Genomic DNA, 12,974 nt, shown 5'->3' with positions numbered 1-12,974 from the left:
GGGGAGGGGCAGAGAGAGAGGGAGACACAGAATCCGAAGCAGGCTCTAGGCTCTGAGCTGTCAGCACAGAGCCCAACGCGGGGCTTGAACTCACGGACTGTGAGATCATGGCCTGAGCTGAAGTCGGACGCTTCACTGAGCCACCCAGGCGCCCTGAGGTAGTTCCTATTATTAATGTTGCTTCGCAGATAAGGAAACTGAGGTTACACGACTTAGCCATGTGACCTTGGGCAAGTTGCTGAACATCTCTGTGCTTCAGTTTCCTCATCTGGCAAATTATGATAATAGTGCCCGGGGCTGGAATGGACTCAAGGAGGGGAGTTGTACTTGCACAGCAGTTCTTTCTCCAGCTCCCTCCACTGGGCAACCTCTGCCCCCAAATTCTAATATAAAATGTGTGCCTGGGAAGTAGGGGGGAGTTTCACCCGTGTGCCCCTCCAGCTCCCTCACATGCCTTGTCTAGATGTGTAAATATCAGCCCCGCAGGAGGCCCGTTTGCCCTCCTAATCTCCCTCTCTCATTCTTCACCATTTCCTACCGGGCTGTAGGCTGGGGCTGAAGAGATAAGCCGTCTGGGGTTCAGCATCGCTGACTAACAAACAGATTGACAGCCCCATCGCCCAGTAGCCTGGCCCTATGACCATTTTGAAAACCCCAGTTCCACCCTTCTCCTTCCTTCCACTCTTTTCCTACCAGAACATGGGTTTTTTTTTTTTTTTTGTCCCAGTGGAAGAGGATCAAGTCCTAAGACCTTTAAACCCCCACATACACCAAAGAAAACATTTGATACACTGGGAACATTCTGGGGTTTTGATGCCTGCAGACTAATAGAGTAGGGAACCCTGTAAGACCCATGGCCCATTTTTCTGTATAGTCAGAAGACAGATTCCTGAAGAGCAGAGGTCAGTAAACTTTCTCTGTAAAGGGCCAGATAGATAGTAAATATTCTAGGCTTTGCAAGCCTTATAATGGCCTCTTTGGCATATTCTTTCTTTCCATTTAAAAATGTAGAGATTGGCTGAAGTCTGGCTTTGGCCTGAAGGCTGTAGTTTTCTCATCCTACTGTAGAGTGTCAGTCTTTGATTTCCTTTATCTGGCTGGGATTCTTTTACAGGAGGAGTGCAGAGTTTCCATGCATCCTGAGGAGAGGTACTCCTTTTGTGTGAGGACTGGGATTCATGGACAGGATCAGGTCACTTCTGGTGTTCTGCTGAGTCAGCCTGGACATAGTGTTCCTGGACATAGTGAAGACAGGGATTCCTGTAGTTTCTATAGTTTTGTTCCTCTACTGAACCAAGCAGGGGTTTCTCTTTTTCATTTTTTTTTATGTTTATCTATTTTTGAGAGAGAGAGAGAGAGAGAGAGTGCAATCAGGGGAGTGGCAGACAGAGAGGGAGACACAGAATCTGAAGCAGTCTGCAGGCTCTGAGCTGTCAGCACAGAGCCTGATGTGAGGCTTGAACCTACGAACTGTGAGATCATGACTGAGCCAAAGTTGGATGCTTAACTGAGCCACCCAGGCGCCCCCAAGCAGGGGTTTCTACAGGACAAGACAGTTGTTTCTGGCGAGCTCCAGACTGGAGGATCCCGTACAAGTTCAGGATGGTACTCCTTAAACTGCATTATGACAGTGTGCTACAAAGAGACCAGGTGGTCCAGATCAGGGTCAGCACAGGTGTTTCTGTACAGGTTCAGAGCTGTGTTAATGTAGACCATAGGAACAGGTGTTCGTGTCTAGATTCAATCAAGAAATTGTTATCAATAGGGCTAAATTATGCTAGCTCCTGTAACAAACCCAGAATTTTAGAGGATTAACAAATAAATGTTTATTTCTTGCTCGTACAAAGTCCAATGTGAATATTTATTACTGGTCATTCAGGGACTCAGGTAGCTTCCATTTTGTGGCTCTGCTCTCCTCTGAGTCTTTGGGGTTCTCACCATTCAACTGGTATATGGGGAAGGAGAGAGAGTGGGGGATTCCATGAGAGGTTTTTATGGGCCAGGCCTGGAAGAGGTGTATATCATTGCCCATATGCCATTGATCAGAACTCTGTCACATGTCCACATCTAACCATAAAGGAGGTCAGAAAAGTGAATGAGGTTAGGAAAACAGGTTTGATGAGCCAATAGCAGTGCCTGCTACAGGATTCTATAAACCCCAAAGAGCTGCAATGTCCAGTGTAGTAGCCACAGTCAGAATAGTGGTTCCTGTACTGGGTGAGGGTGGGACTTCCAGGGCAAGGCCAGGGCCAAGGCTGTCAGGGTCACATCAGGGCTTCCTGTTCGGGGTCAAGAGAGTATTTCCAGAAAGCAAGGTTAGAGGTTCCTGTGAGTCGAGTTATGGGTTTCTATTGATAGGAAAAGGTTTTCTATAGAGTCCAGTCAGAGGGTTCCAGTATAGTTGTAGGCAAGGCTTCCTGTAGAGGGTCAGGGCTGTGGAGCTAACACATGTTAAGGATAGGAAGCCCTGTACAGTGTGTGTGTGTGTTGGGGGGGGGGTCCTGTGCCAGGTGAGGCTATAGGTACCTGTAGAAGATGAGGTCTGGGCTTGAAGTAGAGGGTCAGGAAAGGATTTTTTTTTTTTTTTTTAAGGAAGGCGATTTCTATGTAAGTTCAAGACTAAAGTTCATGTTAAGAGTGGGAACATGGGTTCTTGTGAGATCAGGAATTGTGTAGAGTGACATGGGGGTGGGGGCGCTCATTGTCAACAATGGAGGCAAGAGATCATATATTCAGTCAGTTCCTGGAGAGGTTGAAGATGGAATTTCTTTTTTTTTTTTTAATTTTTTTTTCAACGTTTATTTATTTTTGGGACAGAAAGAGACAGAGCATGAACGGGGGAGGGGCAGAGAGAGAGGGAGACACAGAATCGGAAACAGGTTCCAGGCTCTGAGCCATCAGCCCAGAGCCCGACGCGGGGCTCGAACTCACGGACCGCGAGATCGTGACCTGGCTGAAGTCGGACGCCTAACCGACTGTGCCACCCAGGCGCCCCAGAAGATGGAATTTCTGCAAAGAGAGCCAGGTAGGGGTTCAGAACCAGATTTTATTGGGGCGCCTTTTATTACTAAGCCTAGGTGGCTTAGTCGGTGAAGTGTCCAACTTTGGCTCGGGTCATGATCTCATGGTTTGTGAGTTTGAGCCCGGCATCGGGCTCTCTGCTGTCAGTACAGAGCCTGCTTTGGATCCTCTGTCCCCCTCTCTCTGTTCCCCTTTCCTACTCATCCTCTTTCTCTCTCAAGAATAAAAATTAAAAAAAAAAAAAACCTTTTCAGAACTAGATTTTATTGTGATTGAAGCATTTCTAAAATGTTATCTGGAGGGCTAGGCTCCAATACAGTGTGAAGACAGAGGTGTCCTGTGCAAGGTCAAGGCAGGATTCCTATAGAGAGGTCGAGGCTAGTGAAGAGGGTCAGGACAGGTGTTTCTAAAGAGATGGTAAAAGGGCTTCCTTACAGTATGAGTTCACAGATTCCTAACTAGGGTTAAGTCAGAGGTTCCTGTGCCATGGGAGGACGGGGTTTCCTCCTATTCAAGGTGAGGGCTGATATTCCTATCCAGGGTCAGGATGGGTTTCCTGTTGCTAAATAGAGAAAGAGTTCCCTTAGAGTATCAGACTAGGGCAGCCATTCTTCTAGGAGCTGAGGACTGGGGCTCCTGAACAAGGTGGGAGCAGGCACATTTCCAGCACAGGTTCTGAAAGGGGTTTCCGTTCAAGACAAGGACAGGGGCTCCTACAAGGTGACAGGGCTGAGGTTCTATGGGGTGACCAGGCAGGCAGGAGGCTTTTATAAGGCCAGGGCAGTTCTGGACAGCCCCTGTAATGAGCATAGCCTGCTGTGATTCCGCAGTGGGCTGGCATGGCGACTAGCTAAATAAGTGCTGTTCTAAGGACAACTGCTTACTCCCTACTGTGTTTAGGACATGTGCCCCCCCCCCCCCACCCCCGCTCCTTGCAGCCCTTTTCTCTGGGGCTCTAGGAGAAAGCCATAAAGAGAAGCAGCCCAAAAGCAAATTCAGCTGAGTATATTGAGGAGTGAGTGATGAGAGGGAGAGAGAGGCCAGTTAAGTGTGAGCAAGACTCACATCAGGGGAAGCGGCCCCATCCAAAATCCACTCCTTAAACTCAGTGTGGTCAGGTGGAGTTACTCCAGTTCTGAGCCTTACTTTTTCATTAGTAAAATGAAAATGTAAAATAAGTATCCTTTCTTTGGAGCATTTTTTTGCAGGCGTTCATGAACTAAAGCAACTGAAGCCTCCCAGCCATTGCCCGACCCACACAAACACTCAGCAAGTGGTGCTGCTTGCTGTCAGGAGCTGCTGGGGAGTATGGACACTAAGACTCAGAGCCTGGCTTTGGCCCCGTGTCACCAGTTGTGTGGCCTCAAACGAGCCACTTAACCTCTCTGGCTTAGGATGCCACCCAACTCAGCGCATGTTCCTATGTAAGGGTCTCCTTTTTGGAAGAACAGATCCCACTCTGGGCAGAGCCATTCACCCAGGTGAGTAGGTGTGTTAGAGAGGGAGTTGGCACTACGGGGAGCTCCCCCACCTATGGGGTCTAAATATTCACCCCCAGATGCTATTTTGTTCTCCTAATCTTCCCTTCTCCTTCTCTTCCATTTCCCACAGAGCTGCAGGCCGAGCTGGGCCGAGAGAGATAACAGATGAATGACAGGGAAGGCCCACGGACAACCCCATGGTCCTGCACTGGCCATCTGACCTTCTTGCCAGCTACCATTCCAGCCCCAGCCCTCCCCCTTTCCTGTCCTGCACATGCCTTTTGTTCTCTGGAAGGGGGTCCATCATTTAGACCAACTGAAACCATACATGTCAATACTTCCGTGAACAAGTATACACAGAGCTGCTTACATCGTCAGGCACTCAGAGACACTGTGATATGGCACATACCACATGATATATGCTCACACACACAGAGACTTGCGTAGGAATACTTACCAGGCCCACAGAGATACCCTGCCCTGTGGACCTTCATCATCACATTGTTATGCCACCACACCCCACCACACAGTCTTTGTTCAACATTCCAAAAGTGTTTATCAATCAAGTTCTCTTTTTTTTTTAATTTTTTTTTCAACGTTTATTTATTTTTGGGACAGAGAGAGACAGAGCATGAACGGAGGAGGGGCAGAGAGAGAGGGAGACACAGAATTGGAAACAGGCTCCAGGCTCCGAGCCATCAGCCCAGAGCCCGACGCGGGGCTCAAACTCACGGACCACGAGATCGTGACCTGGCTGAAGTCGGACGCTTAACCGACTGTGCCACCCAGGCGCCCCTCAAGTTCTCTTTTTTTAAGTTTATTTATTTTTGAGAGAGAGAGAGAACAAGCTTTGGAGGGGCAGAGAGAGAAGGAGAAAAAGGATCCCTCACTGTCAGCGCAGAGCCCGATTCTGCTGGAACTCACAAACTGTGAGATCATGACCCGAGCCAAAATCAGGAGTCAGACACTTAACTGACTGAGCCACCCAGGCGCCTCTCGATCACGTTCTATGCCCCCTACGTGTGCCATCACACTGTCTCAAAGATCACAGCGGTGCACAGTCACACCAGCACACCACCACATGTTTCTTCTGCATTTGCCATCACACATGCACTTCCACATCCTTTCATGCAGTCACCTGTGCCCTGCCTCTCTCTGTCACCTGGTGTCATGCACACCATATTGCAAAGCCTCACCCCCTTGGTCACACACTGCATCTCATGCCGTGGTGTGTGACCATCTCACAACCCAGAAGCTGTCACACAAAGTTTCCTATACACTATTTACAACAGCACATCATAACGCACCGTCGTGAAGTGTCACATATGTTGCCTCAGCCTCACATGGCCATACATTGTAGCCCTACACTGTCATCAAAGACTCCCAGACAGTGCCATGCACCCTATCTACCATTGCCCTTTATTCAGTCCCACACAGACTCACATCTCCAGTTTTAGGACTCCAGTGGTTTTATTTTACAAAAGCTTTGAAGGTCCAGGCTGGGGGACGTCTTGGGGCCCAGAGGGTTGGGTTGTACAGACTGCTGGCTACATAGGAGAGGGACACCACCTCTGCCCCAAGCCCATGATCTGTGTCCTCATGAGCTGAGTGGGGCCACCACAGTGGTGGTGGTGGTAGGAGGGACAGGGCCTGTGGGGAAGGAGCCTGTGGGCGAACCCAGCAGTGGTCCCGGGAAAGGCATGAGGTGGCTGACAGGCCCTGACAGCACCACAGGGCCCAGGCCCTGGTAGAGATGGGCAGTACTGGGTGGGCCCAGTGTCAAGCCTGAGGCCACCTCCCCACAATTCCCACTACCGCTGCCCCCAGCCACCACCATGAAGCCACCAGCTGGTCCTTCAGCTGCTCCAGTACCTCCCAGACTTGACCCTCGTTTCTTTTTCCCTTTTCCAGATGCCTTGCGGTTTCGAGTCTGAATACCATCCTTCCGCATGGTCAGTGGTCGGTTCACCTGCCAAAAGGGAGGCCATGGATGTTTCCCAACTCCACATCTTTGCCTCTGTGTCTTGACAAGGGAGGCCATCTCTACCGCACTTCTTTAAGGATAGAGAATTGGTTCAAGTACTAGGGAAGCATGACCCTGGTGTGGTGCAGGTATTGTCCTAAGAAACCCCAAGGTTGTGAAGCCCTGGGCTTGGGAAACCTCTGGGGTTGATGGAGCTACAAGGCAGGGGAGTGGCAGCTGATGGCTGGGGAGGAGGAAGAGGGAGATAAAGGAGGGACAGGAGGGAGTGGAAGGGAGTGAGGAGATGAAGAAATGGAACAGGGAGGGATGAGGACCAAGGAGGAGGGGAATAGAGAAGGAAGGAGGGGGGAGAAAAGAAAAGAGAGAAGGTTATGAGGGGAAGCAAAGGTGGGGGTGGAACAGGAGCAGGGAGGAGGGAGGCTCTGAGGGGCAGGGCAGGGCAGGGCGAACCTGGTGTAGCTTGTAGTAGAGGCCGCAAGCATTGCACACAGGGTCCCCACTGGCATTTCTTCGCCACAGTGTCGTGGTGGTTGTCTGGCAGTTGGTGCACTGGGTACCTGCCCGTTTGCTGACAATCTGGGGGAGAGAGAATATGAGGATCAACCCACTGCGGGGTGGAGGACCCAAGAGGTAAGGGTCAGGTTGAAGGCTGGGCTTCCTGTGCAGGGTGAGAACAGATGTACTTGCAGGGTGATGACTGTGGGTTCTGAACGGGGCAAGAGCGGGGCTTCCCGACCAGAATAGGGGATATTGGGGGTGAGACTCCATCAGTGATGGCCAACTTTGGCCATACATTGGAATCACTTGGGGAGTTGAAAACCTGATGCCCAGGCAGCACCCCTGACCAATGAAATAGATACGTCTAGGGGAGTGCCCAGGCCCCTGTGGTTCAGAGCATCCTAAGGTGATTCCAGTGTGAAGCCAAGGACGAAAACACTGCCGTGCAGGGAGAGGATAGGGTTCCTGCATGTAGCCTATGAAGGTAGGTTGAGGATAGGCATTCCTATGCAAAGCTGGGTTCCTGTATGGATGGGGAAGGGATGGGGTCTATGGATTCTCATAGAGCATGAGGACAGGGATCCCTGCACAGGGTGAGAACAACAGTTCCTAGGTGGAGGCAGACAGGCCTGGGGTCTTACCAGGCGCTTCTTGGGCCGGATGAGGGGCCTGTTCTGTCCATTCATCTTGTGATAGAGGCCACAGGCATTGCATAGGTAGTGGCCCGTCCTGTCCCGCCGCCACAGTGGAGTGGCTGTTGCTCCGCAGTTCACACACTCCCTGGCCTCTGATGGGGTGGACAAAGGGGATGGGGGATCCCAGGCTCAGCCCAACTTTGCTTTGCATGCTGCCCTACCTCATCCTCCCTCTCCCTTTTTGGAGATCTCACCACAGGGGGGCAAGGGCAGCGTTCCACGAAGCTTGGGAGAGGAATAGGCCGCTGGATTGAGGGGGCTCCCGGTGGGAGAGAAGAAGGTACTGGAAAAGTCAGGACCCCCATAGGCACTGCTGGGGACAGGGATTGATGAAGGCAGTGCAGGCCCCAGCGTCAAGAGGTCTGGACTTAGCCGCTCTGTCTTTAAGGTCTCCAGGAAGCTGCTGCCACCTTTGCCTTCTGGGTCTTCTGTGGCCTGGGGAGGGGAGTCCTCGCGGGTGGGGCACACAGTTGAGGCAGGGTAGAGCCCAGTCTTGCCATAGGTCCAGCCAGCGTATGGTGAGCCGCCTGGGATCCCCTCCATACAGTTGAGCAGTGGGTACACCTGAAAGACTGTCGTGGAGGGTGGGTATGGGAAGGAAGGAGGGATCAGTCTGAAGCCATCCTGCTGTCAGGATGCAGTGGTGCCCAAGAACCCCAACATAGTGGCCAAGTTTCCAATCTTCCCACAGGCAACCAGAACAGCTGCTGGCCATTGGGTAACTCCTGGGTCCTGAGCCCCCCTGGTCACTTTGACAGCTGCAGTAGCCTCCACCTATTTCCAAATGGGCTTTGAGGGTGACTGTTGGGATTTGGAGCCCCGGGGATCACTTGACAACTAGGGCTACCACAGCCTGCTTCTAGCATTGCTTTCCAACATGGCTACCCCAAGACAGGAGATGGGGAGCATTGGCATTCCCTGGCCTGGACCTAGCTGGGGGAAGTGGTTAGCTCATCCATGTGAAGGTTTCCAGCTATTTTCAAGATGACCTCCTAGTGGGATTCTGCCCCAGCTAAGGGTCACCATGGCAGCCCAGACAGCATGGAGCCAGTGCTAAGACAGCCACCCAAAGGAGTTACCTGGGGAGTGCCGGTAGGCCTCAGCATCCCTGTAGTAGGCCAGTGCTGCAGCCGCGGGGGTGGCGGTGCTGGGGGCAGTGGAGGAGGCAGCTGCATCCAAGCCCTCAGGCCCAGAGGGGAAGAAGACCCCCGACTCTGGTGGCGAGGATACCAAGGCAGGGTCCACAAATTGGGGCAGGGACTCGGAGGTCCCCAGGGCCCCTAGGCCAGGGAACTCCATGGGGCCTTGGGTTTGTCCTGTGAGAACAGGAGGGGCTCTTCAGACTGCAAAATTCTCCCTCCCTTCCCACTCCTCCTTACCTCCTTTCTCCCCTTCCTGTTCGATTCCCTCAATCTTCATAGCCCTCCTGTCTTCCTCCCTGGCCCACATCTGTCTCCGTCCTTCCCTCCATCATCTCCTCCTTCCTTCTTCCCCTCTGTCTTCCCTCCTTCCTCTTCCCTTTCTTCTCTCTCCTTCGTCCCATCTCTTCTCTTCCCTTTTCCCACAATTTCCCTTCTTTCTCCTCTCCTCTTCCCCCTCTTCCTTCTTTTCCCACTCCTGCCTCCCCCTCCTCTCCCTTCCCCTCACCCCCTCTCCCTGGTCCCACTTCTCTTCTCTACTTCTGTCTCTTCCCCCTCCTCCTCTCCTTCCTCCTTCCTCAGCCCCCACCTCCTCCTCTTCCCCTTTCTACCTCTCCGCCCCTCCTTATTTTCTCTTTCCCTCCTGCCTCTCTCCTTCCTCCTCTCTCTTTTCCTCCTTTTCCTTCATCCTTCTTCTCTTCCTCTCTGTTCCTCTCTTTCTCCTTGCCTCATTTTCTCCCCTCCTACTCCTCTTTCCCCCTGCCACCATCCTCTCTGTCTCCTTCCCCTCTAGAAGAGTCTGGGTGGGGTGGACTGGGGTGCAGAACCAGAGTCCCTTGAACAGCTTGTCACCCCTAGGACCTTGGGGTTCACCCTTCTGTGCTCCCCAACTTCATCCCTATCTGTTGCATCTTCTGACTTTCTCAGAAACCCATGGTTTCCGGCTTGACTCCTCCCTCCCTAACCTCCGTTGGGTCTGCAGACAGAGGGCCCCCTCAGTTCCTCCCTGCCATGGGGGGGTCAGTACCCCCCACTGCTTATCTCTGCCATCCCCGCCCAACTTTTGAAATCACCCCAAGGCCACTGGCTTCCTCTGAGGAGGGGGACAGGTGGGAGGTGTTCCCCCTACTTGTACCCTCTGCCCTGGGGAGGTCTGCCATAGTTCTGCTTTCGGGTTCTTTCAGTCCCCACCAGCCCCAGTGCTCAGTTTCCCCATCTGCCAGATAGGAGGTGGTGACAGGGGCCCAGCTAAGACCTGTGAGATGGCGGCTTGGTCTCTGTCCTTCCCTGTGTGCATATCTATGTCCCCGTGTCTCTTTCCTGGTGACGCTCTCTCTTGTCCAGCCTGGCCCTCTAGATTTCTCTCCCATCTTTCTATGCTACCATGATGTATCTTGCCCTCTTTCTTTCTGTGCTTTTGTAAACATATGATGTTTTCCTTCCCTCTCTCTCTACTTCCATGTCTCTGTTTCTGGTTGTCTCTCTCCATCTTTATCTCTGTGTCTTTTATCTTCTTCTGTTTCTCTTTTCCTTCCCTCTCTAGTCAGTCTCTGAATGTCTCTGCTTCTCTCCCACTCTGTCTCTTTCTGCTTGTCTCCTTCCTCTTTCCCTTTCTTGATCTCACTCTTGCTTTCACTCTCTCAGCCCTCTGGCCTTATTTCCACGTCTGTCTTACTAGTCCCACATCTTTGCCCATACCCCACTCCACACAGCCCAGGTGAGGAGCCAGAAAACCTACCCCTGCCCCTGACTTGCCCCCATGGTTCTGAAAGCCTCAGTTTCCCTGTCCTTGGGGTGGAATGACGGAGATAGAGTAGAAGGCCATCTTCAGACACCCGGCCTATGTGACCTGCTGTGTGAACATGCTAAAGGTTGGGCTCAGCAGTGGGGGTTGTACTGGCAAATAGATTAGCCTGTAGTTGTGTCTACCACTAACTTCTAGGCGCCAGGATCCCCGCTGACTGCCTGAAGAAGGTATCTTGCCTCTTCTCAGTTGCCATCTCTTTCCTCTCTGACTCTCTGTGGTTCTTTCTGTCTGTGAGTATCTTTCCTTCTCCGTTCCTGTCTTGCTCTTTTTCTTCCCCTGGGTCTCCTTTGTTTTCCTTCCATCTCTGTCTCTTCCTTTGAACATCTCTTTCTCTGTTTCTCCTTTCTTTTTCTTCATGTCTGTCTCTTGCTCTTTTTCTTTGTCTCTTTTTCTCCCCATGTCTCTCTCTTTCTCCCTTCCTTCTCTGTCTACCTGTCTCTTGCTCTTTTCATCTCTGTCACCACTGTTCCTTTATCCCCCCTCATCCTCACCTCACCCCCCAGCCCTATGACCTCCAGCCCCACTGTGCCACGTCACTGCACCTAGCACCTTGGCGGGTCCAGGGCTGCCCACCCCTCCTGTGGCAGGGGCCCAGCCCGCCCTCCCCAGTTATCACTCTCCGGACAGAGATAAAGTTTATCTCGAGGCTGGGGGATATGAAAGCTCCTTATCAGCTGCCCCACTAGAGTAAGTGCTGCCCCAACGGGCAGCAGGCAGCAGGCTGGCACCCTCACCTCTCCCTTGGCCCAGCCCCTCACCCCAGGTAACATCCCTATCCGAGCCCTCAAAGGAGGGTCTCTTGGGACTGAAGGGAACAGAGATGGGGTCTGGGGGCAGATGAGTCTTGGGAGGCTTTGTGGTAAAATTTGAGAGTCAGATAGGGGGTTGAGTCAGGGAGAGGTTGGGGGTATAGCTATAGAGTTTGGGGAAAGCAGATATGGGGTTTGAGGAGGAGAGACAAATTGGAAAGGTCACATTGTGAGATCAGAAATTGGTTAGAAAAGCAGAGACAAGATTGGGAATCTGAGGTGAAGCTTGAGACTCAGATGAAGTTGAGAAGTTAGGATGTAGTTTGGGGGTCAAAGATGGATTCTGAGGGTCATGGACAAGTTTGGGAATTCCGTGGGTTTCGCTGGAGCAGAGATGGAGTTTAGTGGTCAGAGATGGGCTTGGACAGGCAGAATATGTCTGATAGAGATGGGTTATGGAAGCAGAGGAGGAGTTTAAGAACCAGGATGGAATTGTAGTGGAGAAACATTTGGGGCCAGAGGAGATCTGGGAGGGCCAGAGACATATTTTGGGGTTGGGATTGGGGTTTAGGGAAGCTAGGCATGAGGATTTATTTGGCAGAAAAGACTTAGGGGAGTAGACTTGGTGTTTGGAGTGACAGACATTTTGGTGTGCAGGCCAGGGGTTGGCGGAGAGTAGTGGTTCGGGGGAATCAGAGAAGTCACACAGAACAAATACGGGGTTTGAGAGGCACAGATGGGGATAAGAGGATGGAGTTAGGGTTCAGGGGACTGGAGAATTTGGAGCAGAAAACAGGATGGGGAGCGGACAAGGGCATAGGGAGCAGAGACAGACATGGGGGAGCACAAGTGAGCTTTGGGGGAGAACTCAGAGATAGAAACAACTCCAGATGAGTGAAAAGCAGATTCAGGGCAGAGATAGGATTTGGGGGATAAGAGATGGGGTATGGGGAGCAGAATTAAGGCATCAGGGGAACAGATATCTTGGAAGGAGAGGATGGGAGTCAGGGCAGAAGGAGGTGGGTTTTGGGGAGTGGGTTCAGGGTAGAGATGGGGGCTTGGAAAGACAGAGGTGGTTTTAAGGAGCTGTGAAGGGTTTCAGGGGTGGTAGACACTTTGGGGACCAGCGGTAGATTGGGGAGCCTAGAGTAGGCTGGAGGAATAGCCTTGAGGTGAGGGATAGCAGGCCTGGGGTTTGCCTTGCTGGGGGCTCTCGGGGGGGGGGGGGTGCTGAGACTGACCTGGGCTGGTTGGTGCGGAGGGTTCAGCCGCTTTGGGGATGTGGCGAGTTCAGTGTGATTCCGGGGGGTGTCCTGGCTAGCCTTGGCCTTTGAGGCTCCCTTCCTCCTTCCCTCCCTCCCTCCCTCCCTCCCCTCTCCCTCCTCCCTCCTCCCCAGGGAGTGGCTGGTGCCCCAGTGGGTGGAGCGGACGAGGGGAGGGGGCGGGTTCCTTGCTGGTGGGGCACCTCTTGGGCAGTGGGGCCTTCTTGTGCCCCATCTGCCCACCCTGTGGATTCTTGGACCCTGTTCAACTTGGGCTCCCATGGACTACAGTGTCCAGCCAAACAAAGGCGGGCTAAAGCCAAGATAAAGTGACAATA

General features: G+C 52.4%; 1 protein-coding gene across 1 annotated transcript; it reads right to left on the bottom strand.

The window, feature by feature from the left end:
- Positions 1–5,948: 5,948 nt before the first annotated feature.
- GATA1 (GATA binding protein 1) lies at positions 5,949–12,713 on the bottom strand. Its single transcript, XM_040468790.1, has 6 exons — positions 12,616–12,713; positions 8,759–8,995; positions 7,874–8,251; positions 7,626–7,771; positions 6,937–7,062; positions 5,949–6,471 (listed from the first exon to the last, which is right to left on the bottom strand). The coding sequence occupies exons 2-6, from the start codon at positions 8,976–8,978 to the stop codon at positions 6,100–6,102; spliced, it is 1,242 nt and encodes a 413-aa protein (XP_040324724.1). The 5' UTR covers positions 8,979–8,995; positions 12,616–12,713; the 3' UTR covers positions 5,949–6,099.
- Positions 12,714–12,974: the final 261 nt, after the last annotated feature.

Source organism: Herpailurus yagouaroundi, unplaced genomic scaffold (assembly GCF_014898765.1).
Source record: "Herpailurus yagouaroundi ecotype Mexico unplaced genomic scaffold, PumYag 67793, whole genome shotgun sequence".
Lineage (NCBI taxonomy): Eukaryota > Metazoa > Chordata > Mammalia > Carnivora > Felidae > Herpailurus > Herpailurus yagouaroundi.
The sequence above is the reverse complement of the archived record's forward strand: the minus strand, read 5'-3'. Positions and strand labels throughout refer to the sequence as shown.

Coding starts and splice junctions, on each gene's coding strand:
- GATA1 (XM_040468790.1), bottom strand. CDS start 8,978: ATGGAGTTCCCTGGCCTAGGGGCCCTGGGGACCTCCGAGTCCCTGCCC. Junction 8,252..8,758: donor GGCCTACCGGCACTCCCCAG/GTAACTCCTTTG, acceptor CCTCCACGACAG/TCTTTCAGGTGTACCCACTG. Junction 7,063..7,625: donor TCCGGCCCAAGAAGCGCCTG/GTAAGACCCCAG, acceptor TCTCTCCCCCAG/ATTGTCAGCAAACGGGCAGG.